This window comes from Puma concolor, chromosome A3 (assembly GCF_028749965.1).
Source record: "Puma concolor isolate L17-30 chromosome A3, mPumCon1.1.hap2, whole genome shotgun sequence".
Lineage (NCBI taxonomy): Eukaryota > Metazoa > Chordata > Mammalia > Carnivora > Felidae > Puma > Puma concolor.
The window spans coordinates 111,533,201-111,545,278 of NC_141669.1; the positions used below are offsets into that span (position 1 = coordinate 111,533,201).

At 54.0% G+C, this 12,078-nt stretch overlaps 2 protein-coding genes and 1 pseudogene across 7 annotated transcripts in view; all 3 read right to left on the bottom strand.

Annotated features, from left to right (window-relative positions):
* Positions 1-854: 854 nt before the first annotated feature.
* MRPS26 (mitochondrial ribosomal protein S26) lies at positions 855-2,804 on the bottom strand. Of its 2 annotated transcripts, none has more exons than XM_086701831.1 (4): positions 2,555-2,804; positions 2,314-2,460; positions 2,094-2,224; positions 855-1,361 (listed from the first exon to the last, which is right to left on the bottom strand). In XM_086701831.1, the coding sequence occupies exons 1-4, from the start codon at positions 2,764-2,766 to the stop codon at positions 1,222-1,224; spliced, it is 630 nt and encodes a 209-aa protein (XP_086557957.1). In that variant the 5' UTR covers positions 2,767-2,804; the 3' UTR covers positions 855-1,221. The 2 variants fall into 2 exon arrangements, with proteins under 2 accessions (XP_086557957.1, XP_025788011.1); XM_025932226.2 differs by having other exon boundaries at positions 855-1,367; positions 2,101-2,224; positions 2,555-2,803.
* A 109-nt stretch (positions 2,805-2,913) lies between these two features.
* Positions 2,914-9,412, bottom strand: GNRH2P (gonadotropin releasing hormone 2 pseudogene; annotated as a pseudogene).
* A 465-nt stretch (positions 9,413-9,877) lies between these two features.
* The window catches only part of PTPRA (protein tyrosine phosphatase receptor type A), a 162,840-nt gene continuing 160,639 nt past the window's right edge, over positions 9,878-12,078 (bottom strand). For all 5 annotated transcript variants that reach the window (XM_086701828.1, XM_086701827.1, XM_086701826.1 and 2 more), the window contains 2 exons: positions 10,910-11,045; positions 9,878-10,177 (listed from right to left, as the gene is read on the bottom strand). In XM_086701828.1, the coding sequence (XP_086557954.1) occupies positions 10,103-10,177; positions 10,910-11,045 (211 nt within the window). In that variant the 3' untranslated portion in view covers positions 9,878-10,102. The remainder of the gene's footprint in view (positions 10,178-10,909; positions 11,046-12,078) is intronic.

Genomic DNA, 12,078 nt, shown 5'->3' on the forward strand with positions numbered 1-12,078 from the left:
GTTACACTGAGCACCTGAAATCAAGAACTGCACTGTCCTGTGCCTGGGCTCATTGCCAGGGAAAACACTAATCAGCCTGAGAAGGGAGGCCATTGCCGACAGGGGTGCAAGGCCCTGATGGGAGCTGGGTACAAGGCGATATAACCACTGGCCCTCTGCTTATACCTCTATACCTGCTTCCTCGCCTAAATGTTGAGGGGTGGCTCATATTCCCTAAAAGGTTTTCACGTCTTAGGTGTTTCCAGATCGTCTCAGCAACATGGGAGCTGGGGAAAGAAACTAGGATTCTGTTCATTTTCCTCTGGTGGTAACTGGGCAAGTTCAGGTGAACGGTGACAAAGGGGCACCAGCTCTGGCTCCGAGAAACATGAGGACTTGTGTCTGAATAGGGGCCATAAATCTGTATGTTCACTTATTCCACCTTGTGAACTTCAATTACAAGTATTTCTGGTACCTGTAGGGTTTGGTCCAAGTGCTTGATAAGCCATATTGACCTTGTAAAGGTCAACCAGTACCAATCTGGGGCATGGTCCAAGGATGCTGGCAGTGCCAGAGCCACCAGAAGAAATGGGGTCTCCTCCTTGTCTTGTGTCTTGGGCACACCAGACCCTAGCCGCCAAATCTCAGGGTCAGGCAGAAGCAGGTCTTTGGCTAGTGGTTAGCTTGTTTCTCAGGTACTGGGTGATACTTGATAATCTGGTTGGAGTCCTAACGCTCTAGATCAGGAGCTGACAAATTTCTTCTGTAAAAACCCATGTATAAAATATTTTAGACTTTGCAAGTCAAATGTCGCTGTGGCAACTACCCATTTCTGCCACTGTAGTGTGAAAGTAGTCAGTGAACAAGTGTAGCCGTGATCCAATAAAATTTATTTACAAAAATAGGCAGCGGGCCAAGTTGGGCCCAAGGACTGTAATTTCCCAACCAGTCTTTGATGACACTTAGTAGACGACCTGGCTGCCTGAGGGGACTATGATCCATTCTGCTTCTGTGAGATGGAAACCTCTAAGGTCTGGTGCTTTGCAGAGTTGTACATGGGTGTAGAACAGGGCATTGTGTATGGGAGTTTCTGACCAAGTGGTGGGTGCAGAGGCCAGAATGTGAGGGCCACACCAGAATATGTTGAGCTTCCTTCTTCGTAAGAAACATCAACTGGTTTATTCCAGATCAGGCCCAACCCTCCTACCCCATACACACATGGTCCCTGGGTAGGCATTGTCCTTACTGGGCCCTTAAGAGCCCTTGTGCTGTGGCCTGACCACCAGGCCCTCTCTGGTGATGGCCCAGTTGTAGTTCTTCGGGGAGTCCAATGCTTCTTCCACCCGTGCCTCCAGGTTCTCTCGGGTGATGAAATTTTTTGCCTCCTCCTATTGTGAGAGAGAAGGCCAGCTGAATGGAAGTCTCCAGCACATGCCTGCTGCCTGCTGACCTTTTGCACACTAAGGGAGAGGCTCCAGCTCTCTTTGGATGGATGCTTGGAGCCTAGGACCTCTGTAGAGGAGGATCCCACTACAGCTACGATCCTGCGGACCTTCCAGTGGAAAAATATCAGGCAGCCTTACCACGTTCGTCTTTCTCAGATAAGAAATCGCACCAGTTGTGACAACCTCTGGACCTGCTAGGTGGAATCAGTTCCTCAATGTTGCCTCAATGTCCTTCTTAATCTCTCTCAAACTTGTCCTTCTCCTTCTGTTACTTTAATTCAGACCCCGTCCTTTGTTGCTGGATCACTCCTAACTGGTCTGCTTTTAAGCCTCATACCTGATATCCTAGCCTAGAACATAACTTCAACGACTTTATCACCTGTAAGGCAAAATACGAATTCCTTGTGGAACCGGGGGTCCCTCCCAGATGCAGGCTTACCATCACCCAAGTACTTGAACACTTTCCAATGTCAACTCTTACTTCTGCGCCTGCCAGGCACTCTCCTCGCACGCCATCTTTCCCAAATCCTCACCTACTTGCTAACTCTCAAGACTCAAGGCTGTTCGCTCTCTCTTTGCACGCAGCCAGTGCCCCATTTCGCGGCGCCCAGGACTCCGAGTGCGGCCCAGGCGGAGTTCCTGGCCTCTAGCCCCAGCCCCTGGAGACACGGCTCACCTGCAGCTGCAACGCTTCCTGCTCCTTGAGCTGCACCCAGGCTTGTGCCTCTCGGGCCCGCCGGGCCTTCTCCTCCACCTGCCGCTGCTCCTGCTCCCGCGCTTCCTGCCGCAGCCTCGCTAACCTGGGGTGGAGGGCAACAGGCAGAGACTCAGTGCGACTGGATCTCCCCCGCGCCAGCCAGCGGCCCGCCCCGCCTCCCGGCCCACTCACCGCAGCTCGTGCAGCCGCTGGTTCTCCGCCTGGTTCCAGGCCATCAGGTCGCGGTGCTCAGTGGCTTCCTGCAGAGCCTTGCGCTCTGCCAGGACCCCGGCCCGGGCCTCGTGCATCTTCTTCCGCACCTCGGACACGAACTCAAGCCTGGGCAGAGACGCGCCAAAGTCGGCACCCTCTACGCCCGCCCGGACACACCGCCCACGGCGCCGACGCCCGCCTCCCCTTAAGTCGTACACACCTGAGGGCGCGCACCGTCTGGCGGTACTGTCGGTAACGCTCCGTCAGCACGAAGAACTCTACAGGATCCACCGCAGGCGGGGTTGTCACGCGCCCGAGCTTGGACTTGGCCGGCGGGTCATGGCGGGTCTTGCGGCCGCGAACCGGCTGCAGCAGCGGGGCCCAAGGCCCGCACGGGGGTCTCGCCCCCAGGACCCTCAGCGCGCGCAGCATGGCCCAGGATGCCCCGCGTCCGGCGCGCCGCAGGGCATCACGGGGCCTGGAAGCGGGCGCGGGGCACCACGGGACTCGTAGTCCGCGGGCTCCGCCTCCCATCTCCTGGAGCCGGGTCGAGGGGAGCGCACCTGCCAACATCTGCATCTACCCTTCCACGTCTGCGTCCACCCCCCGGCCCGCTGGCTCTGGCTTCGACCTTCCTGCGAGGCCTGCCATGACCCGCCCCGTGTCCCTCCCGCCGGCGGGCCCGGCCCGCGTCCCTCCAGCCCCCGCGCGGGGTAGGGTCTCAGCGCGGGTGGGCAAGGGAGGGGACGACTGAGAGAACTCGAGGCAGTAGCTTCAGGGAGTTCACATCGTTATTGGAGGGCTGCAGGGCGCGGCGCTCTAGGTTCGGTCTGCGCGGGGAGGAAGCGGGCTTTTTAGCAGATGCCCTGGCAGCCCAGCTGCGACCTTGCCCGCCCCCTCTCCTCCAGACCTGTCCCCGCGGAGCTGGACGTGGCCTTCTGGCGGACGCGCCTTGGCTGCTAGAGGACCCAGCGTGGGCGCTCTGTAGCTCCTTGGGTGTTGCCCACCCTTAACCTGGTATGTAAAAGCCTGAGCTCACACCGACTTAAACTCGGTGATAAGTTTTTGCCTTATGGGAATTTACCACTTTCTCCTTCAGTTAGCGCCCTCCTGGTGCACTTTAAAATAAATTTGCAAAATAGTAGTAATCCATCTCTGCACTCGGTCTTCTGCAATCACCAAGTCATTGCTAGTGCAGTGACCACCTGGTTCTGGGGCCCCTTCTATTAGTGTGAGTTCACACTCCTCATCTCTTCCCACTGGGAGACACACTGGGTTCTCCTGATGATGAGAAAGAAGCCTAGAGGATCCCGCTACAGCTATGGTCTTACTTATGGAGGTTTTAAGCACAATTGTCTCCTCCTACTCCACTAATGACTTCTAATCTTTTACTTTAACATAAGTATCTTATCATAAATTGTTCCAAGAATTCTGGGAAATAGGAAGAATAGCAGATGGCATCTGGCTGTGTGCCTGAGGGTGCTTTGGCAGGGGGCGTCTCTGTGTTTTCTTATTACCCCCTCTTCTGTCCACATAGCCCAAGTCCTTGGCCATAATGGCCCCTGGTGGCCAATGCCTGGGCCTCTCTCTGTACTTACCAGCAGTGTCTGCACCAGGCGCTGCTTCCTGTAGAGGGACCACCAGCCTGTGGTTCTGGCCTCCCAGGACACACTGTTCTAAGGGGAGCCAGGGCATCGCTTGGGAGGTTATGGGCAGCCTTGTCTGGTCTGCTTGCTGCAGTGCCCAGGACCCTTCCTCAGAAGGGAGCAAAGGCCTGCCCACTACCCCATCCCAGGCTCACGGTAGGTGAAGGAGCTCCACCCAGCACCTTCTTCCTCCCACTCAGGCTGGGGAGACCCTTAACCTACCTGGGAGCCTTGGGACATGCTGTGGGTGCTGGGCTGAGCTGGAAGCCCGCTTTCCTCTGGGGTACCAGCCCTGGGACCAGTGCTGAGCCTTCGAGCGTCCAGGGTGGGCAGTCAGCAGCAGCAGTAGCAGAAGGCCTAGCCTGCAGCCGGCCATGACAGGGCTGCTCCCACGGATAGTGGACAGCACTCAAGAAGCCGGATACTTCCATCCACACCTCCTTCCTTTTCTTCCAGGGTCCCCTTGGACAGCTGGCGCTTCAGGGGCAGCTTTAGTGGTTCCTAATGCCCTTCCCTCTTCTGCTACTGCTCCTCATCCCAGAAGTCCAGGGATCTGGACCCCAGAGGCTCCTGGCAGCTAGCTTTCCCCAGACACCCCCCCCCCCCCCCCCAGGGCATAGAGGATTCCAGCCTTGCCAGCTGAGGGCCCTTCCTGGTCAGTCAGGCCTACCCCTCCTCCCGTCAGGGATTCCAGAAGTAGAAGGTTGGAAAAAGTAACAGAGACTCGGGTCAGGGGAGCCCTCCTAGAGACAGGCAGCAGTGTAGGGGCACTGGGGGCACCTGGTGCACAGCACCCTGCCTTTTCTCTGTGGGTTGCCATCTCTCTTCCATGGCAGTTGGGGATGTGGAATGGATGTGTGGCGATGACAGGGGCAAGTGCTTTTACCCCTCGTCCCTCCCACACTAGAGGCAGCAGGCATAGAAACAGTGTTGGGGAGAGAAAGGGAAAGGGTTCTTTTTGGGACGTGATTCATGGGTAAGAGGGACTTGGGAGGGAGAAGAGGAACAGAGTGCCATACACCCAGGACAGACTGCCATCCAGGAGTCCCAGCCCTTGGGGGAAAGCAGCCTCTTCACTCACGGAGGGAAAGCTGTGGACGAGGTGGCTCCTTGAGGTGGCTCCTGCAGGTGACAGTGGGACCCCCAGACAGCCAGCTCTGGGATTTATGGTGACTCCTCCCCCTGCTCCTGGTCCAGACTCCAGTGACGGCTCCATGAAGGGAGGGGGAGTAGCCTGCCACCCAACACTCTTCCCTTCCCAGTGCATGTTCCTAGCCACTGGCCCTGGGGTCACCAGACAGATTGCTCCCGCTCCCTGTCTTCCCAGGGATCTGAGGTGGTAGGACTGCTCCATCCCGGCCACGCCCTTAAGAATCCTCCTCCCACTTCCGGGGCTGCATCCTCAGGCTCCTGCCCTTAGGCCGACAAAGCCCTCAGTCTTCCCTGACCCGAAAAGGAAATTGTGGCCCGGAGGCGGCAATGGCTGGGGACCCGTGTCCCACGCAGTTGGCAGCCTGAGTGGGGAGCCAGCAACCTGTGGAGAGGTCTGGGGGAGGCCATGGGGACCTAAGGGCTTGTTTGCTCAACTGTAAAAGGGGGTGGATGGAATGAACCTCATCCACACACCTGAGCACCAGGGCTGGGTCGCTCTAGATGGAGGTAGTTTTGGGTGGGGCTTCTCTCTCCTCCCTGCAGGCCCAAGAGAGGAGGCTCAGCTAAGGGGGCAGTGCAGCATCTGTGGGCCTATGAGCAGGGGGTAGGAATAATCTTGCCTCTCAAGGTTCCAAGCCTTCCCCATCCTGTGCTCAACCCAAGACTATTCGTGGAGTTTGGCACAGCTCACCTAGACACTTGAAACATGCCCCTGCCTCTCATTCTGCATCAGCTCAACTTTCCACCACGGACCAGCTATTAGTTTTCCACCAGCTATTCGCCTGGAGCGGGGGCAGCGGGCAGAGGCCTGTTTACAGGGTTAATAGGCAATTTCCACATTTGGGCTGAACAGCAAATGCAAGGGCCAGGGTCAGGCTTGGTGGCGTGGTGGCCAGTCATTAGGAGAGCAGGTGCATCAAATCCGGAAGCAAAGAAGGGGGAGGGGATGGCACAACAGGCACCAGTTATTCATGGGCGCCTGGACTTCAGCTTCCCTTGCAGGAAGGCACACATCAATTTCCAAACAATGTGTGGATTGTATGTTCAGTGAAATTGTTTTGGAAAATACTTTGTTCCTATATGTGTTGGTTAACCAAGTAATTTTTAGGAAAAACATTTGTTTTATGGTTTAGTGAAAATGATTCCTTTGAGTTCAGTAAACTAGCTTAGTTCTGGTTTGGGTTTACAGAATGTTTTATTCAAAGTCCCTTGTGTTTATTTTAAAAGAGGAATGGGGTGCCTTTATTTTTTCTGTAGTTTGTTTGTGGTTTTTCCTAAAACATCCAAACCAGAACTAAGCTTCCCAAAGGATGCTCTTGTTCCTTTCTTTCTGGCCACATACATAGCTTTTCAGGAACGTTTGCTGTCCTCTTCCAGACTGTAGACTCTGGAATTGATCCTCATATCCCTCTCAGCAGGACACAGAAAGCCATGTGTTCACCACTGAGCAACTAATGCTCGGTCCTGAGGATAGGACTTCATTCCAGTCTGGGAACTGCTTGTAGCTGGCTGGGAAAGCAGAGGCATAGAGCAGTGTGCTCGGGTGCTGCTGGAGCACAGAGGGGCACAAAGCCCTGAGCAGATGGTCTGGATGAAGGATGACAGAGTTAGCTGGAGTCCGCACACAGGGCAGCAGCGGTGCTCCAATATAAGGAACAAAATGGAGAAGAGTCAACACAGGAACTGCTGGCGGGTCTGGATCTGTGGGCTAGGGGTGGAGGGAGGGAGGCGCAGAGAATGCTGGAAGGTTGGAGGAAGGGACCGAAGACTCTGGAGAGACAGGGTGAACCCCTGGGCATTGGGAGTGTGAGACAGGTGCCGTGGGTCACCACGTGCAGCCACGTGGCAGGAAGCCAACCTGGAGCTCAGGGTTGGAGAAGAGCTAAGGAGGCATAACCTACAGACCACAGGAATGGCCAGTCTCTGAAGAAGGAGAAAGGAGGGGCAGTGGCTCCAGAGTGAGGATAAAGTCAGAAGGCAGGAACTAGTGGACAGAGAGTGGATCCCCGGGAATTGGAAAGAAAGGAATCTGTGGGGATGAACTATGGAAGAGGTGAGAGTGAGTCTATCATAAAGGCAGAAGACTTTAGGCCTGGGGGAAGTGGTGTTTGTTTTTAAAATGTTTTAAATGTTTGTTTATTTTTGAGAGAGGGAGAGAGAGTGCGCAAGTCAGGGAGGGGCAGCGAGAGGGGAATAGAGGATCCAAATCAGGCTCTGCTGTCAGTATGGAGCCTGATGTAGGTGCTTGGGCCCACGAACCAGGAGATCATGACCTGAGCTGAAGTCAGACGCTTAACTGACTGAGCCACTCAGGCACCCCCCCCCCTTTTTTTTAAATCAAAGACTTGTACATTTGGTGGTGGTCAGAGGGGTGTTGAAGGGAACTGAACGCCCAGGAGGGTGCTGACTTGATGAAGTGAGGTCTGAGCACGGTGGGCACTGGATGCCTCGCCCTCCCCCTTCTGAGAAATCTGCACTGGCTCACGCTCCCTGGGGCATAGCTAACTAGCTGGGAGATGGGCAATGGATGAAGCAATCACCCTTGCCATTCTCAAACGACTGTGCCTGATACACTTCCCTTTAGCCTCGACTAGTTCCCGTTGGGTTTATGTCTCTTGCAACCATGCAAGGCCTGCTTGAAGATGTCTGTTAAGCAACCAGTGGTATTTAAAATACTGGCGTAGCCACCAAGCAAATCAGCGTGGACTCCAGCAGAAAGCTGCCAGCCCACACTGGTGAGTTGGTAGAGATACTCAGTCCTTCTGTAAAAACCCTTGTAAGCACTGGTGTGTAAGCTGCTCAATGCCAGCCCGAGCAACAGGAGGTAGGCAGCCTGGTGGGGGGTAGCGAGGCAGCACAGGCATGAGAAGGGCTCTCCTATAAGTTGGCTATGTAGCTTGTTGACCCCAGCCTGCTCTTCTCCATCTGCCAGGAGGTAGCCTGCAAAAAAATCAGGGTCTCCTTCCCAAACATGGCACCTCTCCTCAGAAATCCTTCATATTCTGTCTTCGCTTAACTTACTTATGCTTCTTTGAAAACCACTGAGTTTTTAATTTATTGCCCCTTGGAGTTCCTTAGTTCTTACAGAAGGACCGAGTACTTCTGACACATACTCACCTCACAGAAACTTCCAGAGGTTGTCTGTCATGGTGCCCCTGCCTCCTGAGGATATCCTGAATATGTGGTGAACTTGGCTTCCATCTTGGAGCCAACCCATCTGTTCACCTGGGCTCTGAGGCCTTCTGTAATGTGGCTCTGTATGACTTTGCCTCCTTTTGCTCATCCAAATTCCCAGCATCCCTTGGGTAGCTCAAGTCCCATCTCCGCCAAAAAGCACACCAGCAATGACCTGAGTGTGCCTCCACGGCCCAGAATGGAGTGCCACTTCTCACTCCTGACAGCCTGAGTAGCCCAGGGCCTATGCCTGCTTCTTGAAAAAGGCCCCACAGGCCACAAGACTCTCTCAGCCTCGCACTGAGGCTGTCACAGCTGTGGTAACCAGTTTACGCTCCTGTTCCCATCAGGAGCTGCTCATGAGGATGAGAGGCAACGAAGAGACCCACCCTCCCAGCTGTGCCAACCAAAGACTACGTTTCCTAGCAATTCTATTGTCCTATGGTACAGCCTAGGACTAAGTTTTAGCCAATGGGGTATCAGTGCAAATGGAAAGAAGGCTGTAGGAAGCTTCATGTCCTTAGAAATGAGGTTGCTTACTCTCCATCTTCTTTCTGCTTCTCCATGGGAGAAGACAGTGATCCAGCTTCAGCCACAAGGACACGAATAACATCCTAAAGGGACACTGGAACCACAAGATGGGAGGACACTAGGTCTCTGGACTGGGCACACCGTTACATGAGAAATAAATGAAACACCCATCTTATTTAAGACACAAAAGTTAGACGCTTTTGTGTAATACGTCAGGCTTGATACCAAGTTGGGATCGAAGACTCCCATCACCCTGGCCTCTGGGTCTGAGGCACTTCTTATAAAAAAGTCCAAATATGAAATGAAGTGAAATTTTGTTAAATTAAACGAAAGCTATTTAACCCAGTAAGTGTGGATATAAAGGCTTATCCTGGACAAAGCAACACAATCCAGAGTTTTGTAGCACAATCCAGATTGGCATTACTTAGCCAGCTACCTCCTCTCTCTTCCATGCCCCACGCTAGGCAAACAGTGGGGACCCTGACCATGTTCCCAGGGAGTGAGGCTGGCTGGGATCACCGCACCAAAGACGTGCTGAGAATGAGACATGGGTCCTGGCAACTAGCTAAGAGCTGGAGAGGCTGCGCGGGTCCGAAAGGAGTCGTCGAGAAGACTACGGCTTCTGAGACCAGCTGAGACAGCACACTGAGAGCAGGGCCAGGAGTGGCCTGGGAGAGCCCTGGCCCTGGTACAGCTGCCCCACCCCAGACAAAGGGAGACGCTTCCTTAGGGAGTCAAAGCTTTTATTACCTGATAATCCCTAGTGTGGTGCCAGAGATACCGCTCTGGTCCCCTTACTCCCCACAGTGGGTTGTGAGTGGTGGGGGAGGGGGTAGAGAGGGGAGGGATTATTTACAGAACAGGGGGGGTGGGGGTAGGCACCAGGACAACCAGTTTCCTCAAGAGCTCTGAGAACTTTGTGCTTATTTTCTTAGTTGACACTGAGCTACCTGGAATGAGTTTTGTGTTTCTTCTTCAGGAAAAGATGTCTAAATCAAAGAATAATACAGCCCAATTTCCAGGCAGAGGATTTCACGATATCAATCCAAACATCACACTATTTAATTCCCCAATAAAACATTGGAAAAAGGACTATCAGTGCTAACACATTTACATATAAAATCTCCACCTAATAGGTAATAGAGGCCTATGTACCAATTTCTAAAACAGTTATAAGATATATACACAATTTTGGGTATATTAACAAAACAGAATATTACAAAATATTAAAGGCAATTTTCCTGTCCACCGGGTCTCATCGCCTCTTACTTGAAGTTGGCATAGTCTGAAAATGCGTCAATATATTCCTGCACCACCTTGTAGCAGAACTCATACTGTTCCTGGAGAGCACAAGGAGGGAAAAGCCAGGGTTACTGACAAGAACAAGGTACCTGCAGTTCCTGACAAACCTATTTTACAAAAAATGGAAAACCGAGAGGAAATGAACGTTCTTAGACTTGCACCTGAGCCCTGACCTGCCTGTACTCTCCTTCTGGGTGGAGTACAGCTAATTTCCTCTGGATGGAGGTGAGCTGAGAGGAAGATGTCGTCCTAGGCCTACAGTGGTCAGACGTGAGTGTGCCGGGCTGGCAAACCACGCAAGCAGGGAGACGGCTCTGTGGGGCCCACACCTCACCATGGTAGCCAAGCTGCAGGCGCCCTGGCTCTCAAAGCCTCACCAACTCCCCAAACTCTTAAAATGTATTTTTCTTTCCCCTTCAGACATGTCTCTCGGAGGTTCAGGGACCCTTTTGGATGCTTATCCCCATACTCGGTGATTACTGGTCACCGAGACGGTCAGGAGCCTGAACCAAAGAAAGGAAGCACTCCTGAGACTTCCCACGCCAGGACCCATGGAGCCCCGTGGGGCACCCAGCCACCCCCTCTAGCCTTCACAGAGTCCGCTTGGTTCTCTTACTGGTGGCAGGGCTGTGCCCCTCTGCTCTCAATGCCCGCAAGGCTCATTTTGTATGGGGCACCTTGGGGGAGGAGGGGCTGCTTGGAAAAGCCTCCCCCTGAGATGGCCCCGACAAAGAAGGGCTCTAGATGGGGCGGTGGTGTGGGCAGCATACCAGTGTCTGGACCATGTGTGGCCTCTGTAGCCGCAGGCTCTTGACGGTCTGGAAGACGTCCAAAATCCCCTCTGCTTTCACCCGTTCCAGGACTGTGCTTAGGGCACAGAAGGTCCCCGTCCGTCCTGCCCCTGCGCTGTAATAGAGCAGATGCACTTACCACATCTGTTACAGCCCACTGTGCTGATAAGGTGAAGACAGCGGCAACGAGCACATAAAGGCCGAGGGTAATGGCGACAGCTCCTGGGAAGGGCTGTCATCTAATGGAGCTGCTGGGGTGGGTTGGGGCAGGAGGCCCATTTGCTCCTCTCCAAGTAAGCCACATGCTCAGTCTGCTCTGAGGAGGAAGTGGCACCCCAGCTGTCCTTCCTGCACGGCCCACTTTGCCTGCTGAGGGACTTGCCCACAGGACAGCGAAGAACCTCACATACCCCCCTCCTACCCAGCACTGAGCCTTCACTGTCTACCTGCAAATGTGCCTGAGTTGCCCTGACCCGCTGCTCACTCATGTTGGGATTCTAGTCTTGTCTTTCCTCTCCTGAGAAACCCTGCCCCTCTACGCTGGGGTGTGTGTGTTGATTCTTTTCCGTGTCTCTCATTTGCTTCCTAAGTCCCAGGAATCCAGGCTCTGACCATGATATTATCTGCCCTGTTCAATGTCATCAGTTGCTTCAGCAGACCTTTCCTGAGTGCCTGCTGTGTGGCAGGGGCTGTGGAGGGGAGCAGTATCCCCAGACAATATGATATGCAGTGTGGGAAGGAAAAAGAGGAACAGGAGTTCTAGGCAGGGTGGTTGGGGAAGGTTCTCTAGTAGGAGGTCACATGAGCAGAGACCGGAAGAAGGCGAGGGCCAAGGCCCAGTAGCTGTCTGGGAGAGGAGTATCTTAGGCACAAGGCAGGATGTCCAGGTGTGGAAGCTGTGTAGCTGGATCTGATGGATGGACGGACGGACAGAAGGAAGGAGCGTGGTCGGGGCGAGGTGAGAGCCCTCAGATCATGTTGGGATTCTAAGTGATGTGGCCTGACTGAAGTTTTAAAAGTGTCTCTCAGGCTGCTGTGTTGAGAACAGGTAGGAAGGCGGGACAGGGAAATCAGCGAGGCCAGTATAAGTACTGGGAAGAAGGGGTGGTGGCTTAGAGAGGTGCTGCTGGAGGGAGTGAGAAATACTT